We start from the raw sequence: 18,624 nt of genomic DNA, 5'->3' as shown, positions 1-18,624 counted from the left end.
TGTTTTTTGAACCTTAAACCGCATAAACACATTTCATTACACCAAATACACAAAATAATATTATTTTTTAGCAACGTCATATGACCCCTTTAAATCATTTAATATTTCTATATTCAAAATTGTATATTTAAAACATTAATCTCAACATGAATTTAATTGCACTCATGCCACCTCTGAGCCTCATTAAACGTCTGAAAATGTACCTACAAGCCACTTTTGTGTTCTTCTGTGTCACCTGTAGTACAAATTATTTTTTAAATAATATTAATTTATTATTCGCAACTTATTCGTCTTATTCTACTTCTTATATTGATTTAATTAGAAATTTTAAAAAGCTTTTAAACATACATTTTTGAATTTGACATAGATGATGACATACTTTTAATAACATTAGAAAAATGCCATTACAAAGGTAAAAAGAAAATTCCCCTGTAAATCACTTTGAGGCAAATATCACCTCGTATTAGGAAGGCTAATTTTTTATCAGAATTTGATTATTGATCAGAAGGTGCTCCTAAATTTTTTAAATTAGGAGGACAAGCGCTCCTAATTACAAGAAGAAGAAAAAACTGCTCTTAAACTGGGTGTGTGGCAGGTATGGCTGTGGAATGGGGTTTGACCGAGGAAAAATTTTCAGTCAAAAGATTTTTTTTTTGCTTTAACCCCTGTTGCATCATGCAACATAAGTGATCCATCTTACATAAGCAGTAACTTAAAAAGTGCTGTGAAACAAAGCTCATGAATTGCACGGAAAAGTAGCTGAAAGTTTCCCCTGTAACCACATTATAAAACTACATACAGACTTTTTTAAAGCTACATTATTCACTATTATTATAAATATTAATTACTAATTATAATAATTAGTCATTATTAAGCAAAGATTGAGGGTTTGTTTGCAGTTTTTACAAATTTTTTTTTTTGTTTTTTACACAATTCAAACAAATTAAAATTAATTGCCAGTAATTGACACACTTCTTGTGCAGTTTAAAAACTATTTAAAAAGTATTTACCCTACCTTTGGTCCCTGCTTTTAAGTCTATTCAGTGATATCTGAATAGGCTAGATGTATATTCACCTGTATTGTATTCTAGTGTTGTATTAGGCTAATCACTGTTCATATTTAGCCTTCAGTCTAATAGATTTATTCAGTGCTGTATTGCTAAGCACTGCTTCTCTTCTGCTTATTGACAAACCTGCAAAGCCCAATTAGGGAAAAGCATTTTTTAAATGTATTTAAATGTTGTCCTAGTAAGAAACTAATCTTTCTCATAAGTTCAGCACAGATATTTTTAGCGGCATGTTTTGCGCGAAGAGTGATGCCAGATGGTACTGTGCAAGTCAGCTATTCATTTGGTCTTTGAATTATCAGATATTTCAGGCCACTCCAGTTAAGTGTATTTAAAGAGTGCTTTCAAGCACACTTCTTTCAAAGAGTAAGTCTACTTCAACCTAAACATTGAGTTTGACCGTTTAACCCATTGGCATGCTGAATGGCGTGTCTGGTTAAAACTTTCACTCTCTTGAGACTCTCAGTGCGCTTGCTGCTTGTTCAGTGTTTTTACCTTTACAAATTGCTAATCTTGTTTATTTTGTGACTGAAATTATATATAGTACATTATTGTAGAGGAAATCTTAACATGTTTGACACCGGATCATTAACACAGTTGACCTTTGAGTTAATGTTACTGTTGTTTCACCCTCAGTTCATCTAAATTCATTTTCTAAATGCATCTAATAGATCTTAATGTGAACAATTATTTGTTTGCGTATGTTCCCATTTAAAAAAAAAAAAAGTTTTTGCCTCATATTGTTTACTCTAATTGTCATAATGGGATCAAATAAGTACCATAGATCTTAATGTGAACAATTATTTGTTTGCGTATGTTCCCATTTAAAAAAAAAAGAAAAAGTTTTTGCCTCATATTGTTTACTCTAATTGTCATAATGGGATCAAATAAGTACTCATCCTACTTTTTTCACAATAATCTGTTACACTCTGATGTACATCACAATATGGAGGAAAACAAGATATGTCGCTACTTGCGTTTCATCTCGACTTTAAAGTCTAGTCCAAGACAAGCTGCTCTAAATATAGAAGTACCATTCAGTGGCAAACTTTTGTTTTTATTTTAAAGAACTGACCTTTTAAGATGCTAATTTTAATTTTTTTTATAATGCAATATTTTTAGTTTCACATTAGATTTATTGGGATGTCCATGGTCCTTAAACTCTTTTGCCCTTGAATATTGTTTGGTAGTTGAATTAATCAGACTGTAGAGTACTTTAGTTGAAGGATGTTCAGTAAGTCTGTGAATTTCTTGTCTTGTCTGGATCAGTTCCTCCTCTCTTTGCCCTCCCTCACAATCCTCCTATGTTTCAGGTGACGGAGGTCCAGGACTGGAGTGCTTCCAGCCCCCACAGCGCAGCCTACGTCCTCTGGGACAACGGGGCCAAGAACCTCTACAGAGTGGGATTCGAGGGCATGGTAAGCCACCCCCATCACTATGCACATACACAAAAGACTGCAGTTAACTGGCCTTTGTGTTGCTACCCACCCCCCTACACACGCACTGCACCACACACAGTCTAGTCATCCCATAAGCTGGGCTTCTTTATAAGAGCCATGTGCAGGGCAGCCATTGTGAGGGGCAGCTGGATGAGCTATCTGCATGATAAAAGAAATCTGTTCCCTTTCTGTCTCTTCACAAGAGAGCGAAATTCAACATGAAGACCAAAGGCTAAGAGGGCAGGGGGTGTGGTCTGCAGAAAGCCTGCCTCAGTTATTGAAGTGCTAGGCCGCCCGTTGATTGGCTGTTAGACTTTCTGCGACGTCTGAATTTCAGCCAATCATTTTGTGGTTGGGCAACGGCTTTTGTCTGTGATTGCAATATATCTGGAGGGTGTGCGCAGCCATCTGCCACTGGAATTATTAATTAGATTTGGATAAAGAGAAGGAAATGCAGACAACTGTATCAGGTTCGCTGCTTAGGCTTTTGTGATTAGGCACTCAAAATATTTTTTTAACAAATCTGTTATAATTAATTGTCTTTTTTTCTTTTTTAGTCTGATTTGAAGTGTGTGCAAGATGCCAAAGGTGGCGCTTTTTACAGAGACCACTGTCCAGTGTTGGGTAAGCTTTCCATGTCATACTAGTAGACTAATAATATTTACATGAACTTATTTGATTTATAGAAGCCTCATAGGTCAAGTGAAGTCCTGTACTGCATTTTAACAGAGTGTATTGAATAATATGCCTCCACTAAGTGTCAGCACTAGATGGTATAGTCAGGCTGATCTTCAGACATGCATAGCTACAATGACACATTCCTGTTTAAAAGCTCTTTTGGCCCCAATTCATAATTGACTCTTTGCTATCCAAACCAATACAATAAGGTTCTATTCAAGAATGGTCAACTCAAATTAATTACTCTTGAAACCTTAAGAAATGGTCCCACAAAGCGGAACGTCTTGTGCTTTCCAATTTACAGGGTCCCTACACAGTGGTCGCTGCTCCATACTCACTGAGCAAGGGCTATCTGTTGAAGTTCACTTAACTCTACCAAAATGCATTTGGAATGCACTGCAATGCAGAAAAAATGCATACAATACTTGAGTAAAGAATATTAAAGGAATTTGGTGTGTGATAAATATGTATGATATAAATTTATATTTACAGGGTTTGTACAAGGTGCTTAAAGCCTTGTCAGTTTAAACATTCAAGCAGTGTTAAACCATTCAAGTGCAAGAAGCAAAATAAAATAAAATTCGGTACTCGCACACTGATTTCTGTGCGCATACAGACACTTCAGTCAGCACGTGAACACCGAAATGAGTTCTCTTTTTTGTCTTCTTGCGCTATTGCTTGTAATTTGTTTGTTCTTATTTTATTACTGACTGTTTGATTGTCAGTGAAAATTTTAGCAGGGCAAGTGAAATTATGAACCACTGGCCTGATTGTAGTCCTTGAAAACTCCCCAAAATAATGCATGAAAAGTCATTGAAAGTCCTGGAATTTTATTATATAATATCTGTACAAGCCCTGTATTTATTAACACATGTATATAATACAACCATTTGTATTTATATAAAATGTCATTTTATAAATATAAGTAATATAGTCAGGTAATATAAAAAAAAAAAAATTTGAGTGATAACATATACATCTATGCATTAAATTGGCAGGCACTTTTATGATTGCATTTAAGTATACATCTTTGGGAATCAAACCCTTGATACAAACCTTGGTTGCTAGCACCCTGCTTGCCCTGTATGTAACTCGTAATCATGATAATTACATTGTAACTTGCATGCTTTATGCCCACATGCAACAATGTATAAACCACAAATGAGACTAATTAAATGCAATAAAAGCACATTTATTGTAATCCAGGGCTGAGCAACTTCGGTCCTGGAGGGCCACTGTCCTGCAGAGTTTAGCTCCAACCCTAATTAAACACACCTGCCTGTAGCTTTCTAATGATCTTGAAGACAAATTAATTAGCTTGTTCAGGTGTGTTTAATTAGGGTTGGAGATAAACTCTGCAGACCAGTGGCCCTCCAGGGGCCCGTTTCAGAAAGGAGGTTAAGTGAAAACTCGTGAGTATGTTAACCCTGAAATGAGGGAAAATCTGGGTTTTCCGTTTCAGAATGGGAGGTATGTCAAACCCGAGAAAGCAGGGTAAGTCAAGCCTGTTTCTGAAAGGGAGGTAACTTATACTCGGAGTCAGTTGCCATGGTAACTTACTCTGTGAACCTAACCTGGTCAGGAGCAGGTTTTCTTCGGTAAACCCAGAGTTTCTTTCGGTCTCCTCCCCCTTTTTAAAGCGCAAACGATGTTAAATACTTCATTCATTCATGCACGCTGCAAAAATGCTTTTCTTACTAAGTATTTTTTCTTATTTCAAGTACAAATATTTAAAAATTCTTAAATCAAGATTGATTTTCTATATAAAAAAATGATATAAGATACTTGTTTCCTGGGGGGATCTAAATTAAGTGCATTTTACTTAAAATTAAGTAAAACTATCTGCCAGTGTGGTAATAAAAATAATGCAAATGTCTTAATGCAAATGGAAAGCAAGATTATTCGGAGTGTCTATTACTAAGTGCAAATTTACAGTAGCTCCGCTCTCCAATGTCACACAAGGTTAAATACGACGCGCGTGAATAACGGCTTCAGTGGTGTAGGCAGTAATGCGTTGGGCGCGGAGAACTAGCTTGTGACGCGATTGACCGGTTTCGAGTCCGGCTTTTGCCGAGCTCGTTCTTCTCACTTTTCCCATCACATATCACATTAGAATTTATTTTCAATAAAAATGAAGAAAATGTTCTAAAAGTGGAAGTAAAGTGCCTAAGCAGTGTTTAATAATGATAAAAGTATTTATAATTTTAATAAATATAATAATTTACACTGTTATTGCATCCTTTTAATGTACAACAGTACTGAGGTGCAAATAGTATGTATCCACCAGAATAAAGTATAAATAGCATCTAATTATCATTTACACTTATTGCAAAGAACTGCTACTTTTACATGGTAAATAGAATATATAAAATTTACGGTAAAAAAACGGCAGCTGTGGTTGCCGGAATTTTACCGTAAAAACTACGGTAGCAACGTCTTAGGTTTTAACTTAAATTTACAGTAAAATACCGTAATTTCATGAACTGATGTAATGTTCATATACCAACCTATTGAAGTACTGAAATCTGTTTTTTTACATGTAATGTCCGATACAGTTTTTCACCGTATATAGTAGGGGAATTTACCGTTAACCATTTAACAGGTTTTTACTGTAGCATTTTTACAGTCTTTTACCGTTAAATTCACGGTCATTTTTTACAGTGTAGAGCTATTTGCACTTAGCCTACTGTAAATAGGATCTATTACTAAGAAAGTATGCTAATTCCACTTGACTTAGTGTAAATAGCCGCTGCCGTATTTTTCTTACCCTATTGGCAGATCACTTGTAAAATAAGAAAAATGCACTTAAATTATCTTAAATTATTATTATTATTTTATTTTTTTACCATGATCATGAATAGCCTATTAGTTCAATTTTCAAAAACAGTTTTCACCTGTGATATTATAACAGTGATAAGAATTAAACTTGTATTGACTCTGAGGTATGCAGACATCTTTTTGGCGGGAGCTGTTGCCATGGTGAATCGTAATATCGGAGCTCCATTGAACATGGAACATGGCTTTTTATAGTCGTGGTACATGCGCTAAACTCAGAGTCAACCTACTCAGAGTTGATTGAACTAACTTAATTCAGCTGTTCTGAAACCGAAAACTCAGAGTTTCCCATTTCAGAGTAAGTCAACTCAGAGTTCAAGTTTTAACTCAGAGTTGGTTGAACCTCCTTATTGAAACTGGCCCCAGGACCGAGGTTGCCCAGCCCTGTTGTAATCAAACATAACATGAAGTAATGGAGTGATGCATAATAACTGTTGAGTAAATTTACCTTTCCAGTTGCTCATCTTTTGCTTAGAATGTTTTGTAGTTTCTTTTCCCTTTTTTTTATGGTTTTAAAAATGGTTATTCGCAATATAATTTGTTCTCAAGATTATAATGATCATAAGAAGTCATTCTATTGCTCATCTCAATTTTTACTTTGTGACTTTCTGTAGGTGAACAGAATGGAAACAGGAACCCAGGAGGCCTGCAGATTGGAGATTTGGTCAACATTGATTTGGAACTGGAGATCGTTCAGTCGCTGCAGCATGGTCACGGAGGCTGGACTGATGGCATGTTTGAAACGCTCACAACCACAGGCACTGTGTGCGGCATTGATGAAGACCATGACATTGTTGTGCAGTATCCTAGTGGAAACAGGTCAGTCACATGGCACCTCTGTTTTTTTTTTCTTCGCCTTTGTTAAAGCACACTACAGATGCAAACTTCACAATTATGACAAATAATAAGAAATACTAATTATTAATGTTGATGCATAATATACATAAATTCTAATTTTGGATATAAACGGTCTACAAATCCAAAATAAGCTGTGTTTCTGAAATGGTAAATCAGTGTATCAAGACCTAAAGTGACATTACATAAGACCATAACATTCCCATTAGCCCTCTTAGTTGCATGAAACTGCTTAAACAAAATCACAAAATAAGCAGTGTAACAATATTAACCCTGTAAAGCCTGACATTTGAAATAATCGGTAAAAATAAAATTTGTTGAAATTTAATAATTCAACTACTGTTGTTGAAGGTTCATGACTTAACCTTTGAAATGAACACAAAACCCTTTTGTGTGTTCCAGGTGGACATTTAACCCAGCGGTGCTCACAAAGGCAAACGTTGTACGTAGTGGAGAGGTGGCGGCTGGTGCTGAGGGAGGCAGTTCTCAGTTCATGGTGGGAGACTTGGTCCAGATCTGCTATGACATTGATCGCATCAAACTACTTCAGAGAGGACATGGAGAGTGGGCTGAAGCTATGCTGCCAGTGAGCATCACCTTCCTCATCCTTAAAGGGATAGTTCACCCAGAAATGAAAGATCTGTTATTATTTACTTACCCTCATGTTGTTCAAACCTGTATGATTTACTTTTTTTCTGTGTGAACAGATATTTTTAAGATATCAAGATATTTTGAGAAATGTATGTAGTTACACTTTATTTTGATAGTCCATTTTAGACAGTCTACTAACTATAACTAACTTTGCAACTACATGTCAACTAAAGCCACATCCACACGAAGCCAGAGCTTTCCCTATCCAATCTTTTTTTTTTTCTTCATTCTAAAAAAAAAAAAAAATTCCATAAACACGGGTCGTCTCAAGAAATATCTGCGTACACAGGAAACCAATGAAATGGACTCAAAACGATGTAGTATACATGCCAGACCAGTATGTGGCTAATTCTGCCACAGAGATACACTAAAAACAGAGAAGACGACTTGGAGCATGCGCGTAAACCTTGCGCGCTGTATACATTTTTTCTTTAGTCATTTTTTATTTTTCTTTAGTAAAGCTAATAGGCTCAGTATCTTCTGCCTAAATAAATTGTAGGCAGATATTAAGCAGACAGTAGCAGGGGTTCCCAAACTTTTCAGCCCACGACCCCCAAAATAACGGTGCCAGTGACTCGCGACCCCCACTATCCTCGGAGGTGGTTAAAATATACAGATGTTGCGCGCAACGGCGCACATGCACCAATGGGCCTATCCAAACATGAGCATAATGACAACACAAAAGAACACAACGGTCTAACAACCATATCATTTTTTATAGTAATTTACTCATTCGTTTAATTTCAACATTAACCTCACCTAATGAGATGCACACAACACATTGGGGATGTTGTACTTCATTGATGATGACGCATGTGAATCCATACTGGATAAATTCCTCTCGATACTTTCGAACACTTAGAGTAAGGCTGATCCACCTGCTTATGGATGTCCTCTTTATGCACACGCTGGTCTCTTTCCGTACCTGAGGTCGATGGCCTTTCTGACGGTGGTGCTTCTCCGCTTTCCTCCACTGGCCTCTCTGCTGGCCTCCTTGCATTGTCTTTGGTCGATATTAACCAACATTTCATTTCAACAAAAATAATAATCGAAAAAAAATTACCTATGTGCACATGTCGGAATGTTTAACACTGTGCTGTAAATTGATCTGCTGCAACTGAAGCTATTGCTGTGTCGTTAATCTGTCATAATCACCTCAGGGGTCGTGATCGAATGGAAAGAAAATCTGGGCTGATGGCTTTTTTACTTGCATGCTTTTTTTAATGTAACTTTACTATTTTTTTATCTTTTGTTAGTTATGGATAAAATGTTATTTCTAATAATGAAAAAATTTTCTTTGATTTCTGGAAATCATCTGTTAATTTTGTGTTTAATCATTTATAAATGATATAGAATTGTTCATGAAGGCTAGAAGTGAATAATGCCTTATACTCAGGTGTGCATAATTATTAAGCAGGTTTTCTTTTACAGGTAAAATGAGCCAAATGAGATTTAACTCAGACCGAAAAGTCAAAAATTATTAAATGCCCATGAGAAGGATGCAATACTAATGCAATACTAGATATTGCAAAGTTAAGGCATGGCCATTGGACAGTGAAATGCTCATTGGGTCAGCAGGGTCAGTAAAAAACAGGTGGAGAAGAAAAGGCACGTTAACAGCATAAGAATTAGGTGTGAAACCATCAGGAACCATTTAGTCTCCAGCACCAGAAGTGAAATCTCTTTTTTGGCTCATTTTATCTGTAAAAGAAAATCTGCCTAATAATTTTGCACACCCGAATATAAGGAGTTTTTTCACTTCCAGCATTTATGGACAATTATATATCACTTATAAATGATTAAATGCAAAATTAATAGTAGCTATTACGAGTGATGTGGTTTGGAATTGGTAATATGTGCTTGGAAAAAAAAATGTCAGAATATCAACGTGACTAATAATTATGCTATGTTCCTAACTTTATCAAAATAAAATGACTCTTCTTTTCAGCTGAGGTGTTAACTATTACTTCAGTGAAATTGGTTGTGCCATTCCATGTTGACCTAAACTTTAATTTGTGAAATTATTACGGCAGCCTAAAAGCACAAAACAGTGACAATCAAAATTTCATGAAACCATTTTCTTATATTTGCATGAACTAAATGGAGAAGAACTATTATTTGCAGTATTTTGCATTTAGAAAATGAAAAGAGAAGTCAGGTGGAACAATTGTAAATTATTTGCAGTATTTTACATTCAGAACAGGAAAAGAGAAGTTACTGAAGAACTTGGGAGAATTTAATCTTCTAAACGCAATGGCTGAATGCCTCTATTTAGTTTTCTGCTTGTTCCCAAAGATATTGATGACTATCCAGTGAAAAGCCTCAAAATCAGATCTCTGCCATGGTTTCTTGTATTTAGGAAATGAATCATATGTAATCTTAAATCTGCCATCATCTACTAACCTTAACCCTCATCTTTGACAGTAACAGGGTTATGTATTAATCTAAAGCAGAAATACTTATGTTTTAAACCCAGATGATGTAATGTCTAGGTTTTAAAGGAGGAAGATGGTGGTTTTTTTTAATACTTGGTTTTAAAGTAGCACCTCATTACCATCCTTCGATAAACCTGCTGCGAAAGAACCATTAAGGCTAACCTTTTTAGTGTTTTTGGCTTCTAGGTAGCTGAAAAGCTTGGGCAAACACTAAATAACTGCAGCTGTCGCCTGTAGCTTAATTAAACATTTAATATGTATTCAGAGGGGACCAAAAAAATGTAACTTTCACACCATCTGCAGTGAATGTGTAGGAATGTTCTTAATAAAAACTCAATTAATTTTTTTAAAGAAGTTGAGTAAATTATAGCAATATGGTGTAAAGTGCCACTACTTGATGGATTTATTTTTTCCAAGCACATTTTACCAATTCCAAACCACATCAATCTTAATAACTACTATTAATTTTGTGTTTAATCATTTATAAATGATATAGAATTGTTCATGAAGGCTAGAAGTGAATAATGCCTTATACTCAGGTGTGCATAATTATTAAGCAGGTTTTCTTTTACAGGTAAAATGAGCCAAATGAGATTTAACTCAGACCGAAAAGTCAAAAATTATTAAATGCCCATGAGAAGGATGCAATACTAATGCAATACTAGATATTGCAAAGTTAAGGCATGGCCATTGGACAGTGAAATGCTCATTGGGTCAGCAGGGTCAGTCAAAAACAGGTGAAGAAGAAAAGACACATGGTAACTGCAAAATAATTAAGAATTAAGGTGAAGAATCAGGTGTGAAACCACCAGGAACACTTTAGTCTCCAGTGCTGTCATTTTCCAGAACTGCAACCTACCTGGAGTCTCCAGAAGTGCAAGGTGTCAGGTTCTCAGAGACTTGGGTTAGGTAAAGTATCCTAAAAAATGACCTCACTCAATAAGAATCACATACTGAAGTGTAGTAAAATACATGAAGACTGATTTTTTTTTTAGGGTTTATAGACAGATTAATTGAGAGTGACTCTTGAAGGACCAGCACCACATCCTCTTGTGTACCACTGTTTGAAGAATTTATCTTTAAGAAACTGACAGTAAGTTTTGGGAGCTCATTTGTAGTCCATCTCCAACCCTGAAAGGTCCATCTTGCTCATTGTTGAAGCAGCTCACATCATGACCCCTTCACCACCGCCACACTTGTCCAACTTGAACTGGTGCTGATACCTCAGGAATCACTCTCAATCTATCCGTTAATAAAACCTTTTCAAACTATCAGTCTTCATGTATTTCATAATCACAATCATACGGCATGCTATACTTATTAAGTGGGGGTCATGTTTCAGAATTTTTTATCTTCGCAAGTCTCTGAGAACCCGACACCTTGTCTTCTGGAGACTCCAGGTAGGTTGCAGTTCTGGAAAATGATAGCACTGGAGACTAAAGGGTTCCTGATGGTTTCACACCCAATTCTTACACCAAATACACAAAATAATGATCTTTAAAAAAGCATCATATGACCCCTTTAATTATTTTACAGTTACCATGTGTCTTTTCTTCTTCACCTGTTTTTTTCTGACCCTACTGACCCACTGAGCATTTCACTGTCCAGTGGTCATGATTTAATTTAGCAATTTCTTTTCAGTGTGAGTTAAATGTCTTTTTGGCGCATTTTACCTGTAAAAGAAAACCTGTTTAATAATTATGCACACCTGAGTATTAGGCATTTTTCACTTTCAGCCCTTGTTAACAATTATATATCACTTATAAATGATTAAATACAAAATTAATAGTAGTTATTAAGATTGTTGTGCTTTGGGATTGGTGAAATGTGCTTGGAAAAAAAATATGACCAGAATATCAACTTGCATAATAATTATGCACACCCTGCACTCTAATGATTGGTAGTTGACATGTAGTTGCAAATTAGCTTATTCTCTAAAAGTGTCTAAAGTGGACTGTCAAAATAAAGTGTTACCATGTATGTTTTTACAATAGAAGTCAGCAGTAACCAAAACTGTCCTCCAACATTCTTCAAAATATCTTTTCAGACTGTTCTGCAGAAGAAAGTCCTACATGTTTGGAACGGTGTGTGGTTAAATAAATGATGACAGAATTTTCATTTTTGGTTGAACTATCCCTTTAATGATTACATGACACAGTTTCTTTGAATAATTAGTTGAATATTGCACTTTGGCTGTTATGCCAACATGGATATTTTTAATTTATTTTATTTTGTGATAAGAAAGCAGACCGAAAAATGAGAGAGAGAGAGAGAGAGGGTGGAACAGGATCAGAAAATGTTGCAGAAATAAAAGCTGTTTCGCCCATATGAATACTATTGCAACACCAAGCACTAGGCCAGAGCTCTGAAATGATGCTGTTATTTTATAGTACTGTGTAATGGATTTATCTAATCTAATAATTGCTTCTTTTTTTTTTCCTCCATCCTAAGACATCTGACTCTAGTCTGCACAAGAAAATCTAGAGACTAATCAACAGCTTTTTCAGTTGTTTCAATATGCAGGAGTGACTTCCAGAGTAAAAAGACTTTTACTACTTCTAAACGTGTTAAATTTCAAAATGTTTTGGCTGCACATAAAATGACCAATAAAACCAGGCATTGATGAGACCTCATCTTTGTAATAAAGACCCATTGTGCTTGAGTTTAAGAGGCTGATGAGGATTCACTTGCAGCCACTGGCAACCTACTACTAATAGCACAGTTGTTTTGTTTTATTTTATCTACAGTCTGTTTCCAGCAGCTCTGCCTCCTAAAGCAGTGGATGAGATGCTAAGAGTGGCATTGAGCCTGTGTGATTGGTTTATATTTCTTGGATTTTCCTCTTTTTGTTGTCCTCCCTGGACAAACTTAACAGAATTCCAATAGCTTCAGTTATGAGCAATATAAAGATGAGATATGGTGCTGCAAGCCTTAGAGCCTTTGGGTATTCTCTTTTTAAATGAGCCAATCTCAATTTTAAAAGCCAGACCTTACACTTATTGATTTTTCTCCTCCGACCACCACATCTCTCTCTCCCTCCACTGTACTTAGGATGTTGCTCTCACAGGGGTTTGTACCTGTGTGTAATACACAGTTTGCACACAAACTTGTCTAGCATTCCAGCCATTTCAGAGCTTGGAAAGAAAGGAAAGTGGGTTAAATGTAATGGAACTCATTTTAGGACAGTCACACACTCAGATGCCCATGTTTTCTCTTGTGCAGACTCTTGGAAAGGTGGGAAGAGTGCAACAGATTTATTCTGACAGTGACCTCAAAGTGGAGGTGTGTGGGACATCCTGGACATACAATCCAGCCGCTGTCACTAAAGTGGCTCCTGCTGGATCTGCTGTTAATAATGCTTCTGGAGGTAACACACACACACACACAACTTGTCAAAAGTGTTTGATTTTAAAAACTTTTTGGTAGAAAGACTTATGCTTAAATGCTTTTTTTTTATTTTATAAATTAATAGGGGAGTATAGTAAAGGATCAGCTTACATGGAAATTCCTTCAGTACTGTTTAAAAAGCATCCCGGAAAGCACCTGGGTTATTTTTGGTCACTTATTGCCATGCACACCATTTGTGATATTTTGCAGTTTTGGTGACTTATAAAATGTGAAAAATTGTAATATTAAATGAGTAGGTGTGTCTAAACTGGGGTGTGTTTCCCAAAAGCAACTATGGTCGCAAGTTCTGTCCTTTCCAATAGAGTTCAATGGAACTTGCGACCATAGTTAGCTAACAATGCTTTTCGGGAATTCACCCTAGAGTGGTAGTGTACATGGACATTTTACTTTCACATCTGTTTAAATTATTCCATTTTAATTGGGGCTGCACAATTTTGGAAAAAAAACTGACATTGTGATGTTTTGATTTTCTGCGATATATTTTTCAATGTGAAAAAATGCAAGATTTGAAGCAGCAGACTTGAAAATCTAAAATTAGAATTAAGTCTAATTTTAAAATGATTTGGGGTGATTTTGAAGTGGAGTGCCTCTGCTCTGCTTTTGATTTCAGTTCTGTTTCTGTACATCATGCAGCCCTAATTTCAATATATTGTGGCATTAATTGATTGGACAGAAACAGAAAGTGTCCTATATTTCAGTAGTGCTCACAGTCAACCACAGACAAGCATCAATCCATTTCTCATCAGTCATTGTGTACTCTGTGTGACACTATAGCAGTGTTGACAGAGAGTCCTTCTATGCCTGCAGAGCGCCTGTCTCAGCTCCTCAAGAAGCTTTTTGAGACTCAGGAGTCTGGAGACATTAATGAAGAGCTGGTGAAGGCCGCGGCTAATGGCGACCTAGTCAAAGTAGAGGACATCCTGAAGAGACCTGATGTAGACGTAAGAGTTCTCTCATAACACACACTCACATAGCTACGCACGCATGACAATCGCAGCTTCTGTCGAATCGCGATCTCGATTCCATTTCGATTAATCGTGCAGCCCTACACTCACACACTGTACCAAATTTGCACAACCACAAAAAGCTCAGCAGATTAATAGAATCTGAATACTCTTTCATAAAGTTCTACACACCCTCTGCATGTTTGTTTAATATTCTGGGTAATGTTGATTTGCTGTCACTATGAATGAATATTTTGGCTAATGTTCGTTTGCTGTTAATATGAGTGAGGTATTCTCCATTTAACACAATTTGCCAAATTTAAAGTGTTAAAGTTAAAAAAAAGTCCTTGTTACAAGACCCTGTTCTATCTGATCAAATAGGTAGCAGTTCTTACATTTAACCTTTTGAGTGGTACGGTCCCACATGTGAGATTTTAATTTTTGTGCCCCTGGGACTATGATCCCAGATATGGGATTTAGAATGCTCAGTGACATCACATAACTGCCAGATTCAAACTGTGCTTTCACGCTTTGGCTGGCGCTGAGCCAGAAACAGACGCGCTCTGCACTTTGTCATGTAATCACAATTATGCAGTGTTTTCAATCACATAATGTTTATTTTAAGTTTCAGACATTTAAATAAACATAAGTACTAGTAAAACAGTACATTTAGATTTTGTAATATACACACTGATGTCTATGAAAGCAGCAATAACAATCCATTCAAATATAATTTGCCGATGTGTTTTATTCATATCAGACACATATAGTGTAAGTAACTATAAAGTTCACTCTATTCTTCTCCCAGTTCACCGGCAACTAACTAACATGTATTTCGGGAGAAACTGATGAATTCATGTGCTGTAAATCTGACTGACAGGACTCTCTGAACTGCAGCGCGAACAAACATGGCTGCGCCCATCTCATGTTATAGATCAAGATCATTTATGAAAGATTTTAAACAACAAAACACTCACTTACACGTATTTGAAAATCGGAATATCAGATAGTTGAGGACACAAGCAAGTCTGTGAATATTTTGTTATTGTGGCTGTGGTGTGTTGCGTGGCAGCGAAACAATTAGGGGAAACGTTCTAAAATAACAGTCACCTTAAACTCACTCTGGGGGGGGGCAGCTAGAATATTTTACTTGTGAAAAGGTTAAGAAAGTACAAGTCAGAAGGAAGAAACTTGCAAGTAGTACTTTGATCAAGCAGTATACTGGTTCTAATTTGTAGCAAGATCACTTTGAACTGCACCTTTTGGTTCTAACTGGAATCTCACGGATCAGATCAAATGCACAATCAAAGAATGATGGCTGCTTTTATATGTATGAGACTTCCTTTGCTCTTTTTTAAAACTCCTATGAGCTTGAAACTCACAGTTAGAGGTGTGCAATATCAAGATTTTTGATGGTGGACGGTTAAAACGTTTCCACGATTTGCTTTTGAAGAAATATCGTAGTATCGTGCTACAGAGCACATTTTGTCAGTTCTATCAGTTCTGGCACCTCCGTCTCAATATACTGTACAACGCGACATGCATTCAATTCAAATGTTAACTCAGCAGTAGAGTTACACTCACAGGACACTGCACTTATTAACAATCACAAAAGGACATTATTTGCATGTGCTTTAAATCCTTGCTGGTTAAACATTTCATTCAAGCATTTCATTCAGACATGCGCTTTTTCTGAGCGTGTACACTAGCAGTGCGCACACCAAAAAAAGCCCATTAAACAGCGCCTGATTACTGGACTAAGTTGTCTTTTGCATCTCATCCCGCTCATACTGTCAAAAACACACAAGGTTTACATATATTTGCAGTTGATTGTCTAAATTGAAAGTAAACAGTTGGGAGATAAACGGATGCGTGCCTGTATATTAGATGCATGCAGGTCTTAAAGCCACAGCAGACTAAATTCTGTCATTAATTACTCACTCTAATGTTGTCCAAAACCTGTATTAATTTCTTTCTTGTGCTGAACACAAAAGAAGATATTTTGAAGAATGTGGGCAACCAAACATTTGCCGGTCCCTATTGACTTTGATAGTAGGAAAAAAAAAAATACTATGGAAGTCACTGGGGACCAGCAACTGTTTGGTTACTCACATTCTTCAGAATAACTTTTATGCTCAACAGAAGAAAGAAACTCATTCAGGTTTAAAAACAACTTGAGAGTGAGTCAATTATGACAGAATTTTCATTTTTGGGTGAACTATCCCTTTAATGTTAATAAAACAACAAAACAGAAAATTCACTCACTGCTCTTGACTGAAAAACTTTATTAATACAGTTGCTTTAATAAGAATCAATGTAGGATAATTTATACAGTGAAGTGTATATAGTGTTTTATTTTCATATTTGTTCATTACATTTCTTGAATGCTATACTGCTAGTTAATACACCTACAGTACCTGTAAAATAAAGTACTCTGTTTTATTTGTTTATTATGTGTATTTGTAATTTGTATCTCTGTTCTTATTTTTTAATAACAATGATCAAATAATGACCTAGAGTTTTATCTTCGCCCACTTTGGCCTAAATATCTGCCATTCTTTTTTGATAACTTGTAAAGATTAGTTTTTAAAATAGGGAAATTATTTTAGCTGTACTGCTTAGACAACTTGCAAAATGGTAAAACCAACATGAGAAAGAAACATGTTAAAATCATGAATCGTGATTTTCCTGAAAAAAAGTTGATTTTTTTGCCATATCGCCCACCCCTACTCACAGTTTATGGAATATGGAACTGCCTCAGTCTGGTCTCTAACGAGCTGAAAGTATCCAACAGTCATGCGTATGAAGACATGAGCACATCAGTTGTAAAAATAAAGATTTTATTTCAATATATTTTCATCAGTTTGAGTCTTTCCCCTCACCTTTTTGGTTTGTGTTGGTGCCAGGACTGGCCCTGTGCCCTGCCGCCCCTTGCTGAAGTAATTGCTTGTAGCACAGAGAGAGAGAGAGGAAGGGAAGTCAGATTGGCTAGGGTGACTGGCCAAATGATATGCTCGGCAGGACAAGACATGTCCTGCAAATACATCAGGGGCTCCAGCATTAATATTCATGCCTTTGCAAACTTGTTTAACTTACCGCAATGCTGCAGATCACAAGTAGACACTTGTGTATACGCTCATACACACACACACACACACACATTTTAAAGAATGGCACAAAAATGTAATCAGAGATGCAAAGAGCATGATGTGATCAACCCTGTCTTTTTATTTCCAGGTGAATGGGCAGTGTGCAGGACACACTGCCATGCAGGCAGCCAGCCAGAATGGCCATGTGGACGTCCTCAAACTGCTGCTGAAACATAATGTGGATCTGGAGGCTGAGGTGTGTCTTGTATCCTGCTCCTGAACCACCTCTTGTCACTGTTGGCTGTTTTTCCCCTAAAGGTTGTTGCTTTTGGAACAGGGCAAACCGTAATATGCTGTGGATTGACTGCTGACCTTAAGCCACTTAGATCTTGTTTCCTGTAGTTCAAACACCTCAAGCAGAAGTTTTTGTTGTAAGGAGACCTCTTGGAGCTAGATAGCCAGCATGGTAACAGTATAGCATAATATCGAAGCATAATATAAAGAGGGAAAAAAATATAAATTTCCTGGCCCAAAAAAAAAAAAAAAAGTTGCTGTTTTCATTTAAATAGCAAATACTTACTACTATTATAGAATTTAATCATTTTTGCAGTGATTAAAGGGGTCATATGATGTTGCTAAAAATAACATTATTTGGTGTATTTGGTGTAATGAAATGTTTATGCGGTTTAAGGTTCAAAAAACACATTATTTTCCACATACTGTACATTATTGTTTCTCCTCTATGCCCCGCCTTTCTGAAACGCGTCAATTTTTACAAAGCTCATCGGTCTGAAAAGCGAGTTGTGCTCTGATTGGCCAGCTATCCAGTGCGTTGTGATGGGCCGAATACCTCAAGCGTGTGACGGAAATGTTACACCCCTTACCATACTGTGATGGAGCAATGAGACAAAAACATTAAAAAACCCATTATAAACGAGGCATTTGTTGCATCCAGTGGGGACATAATTACGTCCTCCATAAAATGCGCTGCACACATCTGAATATTTGGGTTGAACTGCTCTGGAACAGTGTTGTAAATACAATTTAACCACTGATTTCTAGTTGTGTCCTCTTTTGGAAAGTCAAACAAAGTAGTTTCGCTTTCACAACGAAACACACAACTTCACACACGGCGGCCTTGAGTGAGCGGAGGCCAGCGGGCTTGAGAATGGCGCGGCCGGAGGGCTTGCGGCAACCACATGTGACAACCCCGGGCTGGACTC

The 18,624-nt window shown here is 36.6% G+C and overlaps 1 protein-coding gene across 5 annotated transcripts in view; it reads left to right on the top strand.

Moving 5' to 3' along the window:
- LOC107691191 (E3 ubiquitin-protein ligase mib1-like) overlaps positions 1-18,624 on the top strand; it is a 94,078-nt gene that overhangs the window by 10,394 nt on the left and 65,060 nt on the right. For all 5 annotated transcript variants that reach the window (XM_016489720.1, XM_016489706.1, XM_016489713.1 and 2 more), the window contains exons 4-10: positions 2,381-2,485; positions 3,064-3,130; positions 6,634-6,838; positions 7,277-7,460; positions 13,183-13,327; positions 14,176-14,309; positions 17,550-17,657. In XM_016489720.1, the coding sequence (XP_016345206.1) occupies positions 2,381-2,485; positions 3,064-3,130; positions 6,634-6,838; positions 7,277-7,460; positions 13,183-13,327; positions 14,176-14,309; positions 17,550-17,657 (948 nt within the window). The remainder of the gene's footprint in view (positions 1-2,380; positions 2,486-3,063; positions 3,131-6,633; positions 6,839-7,276; positions 7,461-13,182; positions 13,328-14,175; positions 14,310-17,549; positions 17,658-18,624) is intronic.

This window comes from Sinocyclocheilus anshuiensis, unplaced genomic scaffold, assembly GCF_001515605.1.
Source record: "Sinocyclocheilus anshuiensis isolate Anshui unplaced genomic scaffold, SAMN03320099.WGS_v1.1 scaffold894, whole genome shotgun sequence".
Classification (NCBI taxonomy): Eukaryota; Metazoa; Chordata; class Actinopteri; order Cypriniformes; family Cyprinidae; genus Sinocyclocheilus; species Sinocyclocheilus anshuiensis.
The sequence above is the reverse complement of the archived record's forward strand: the minus strand, read 5'-3'. Positions and strand labels throughout refer to the sequence as shown.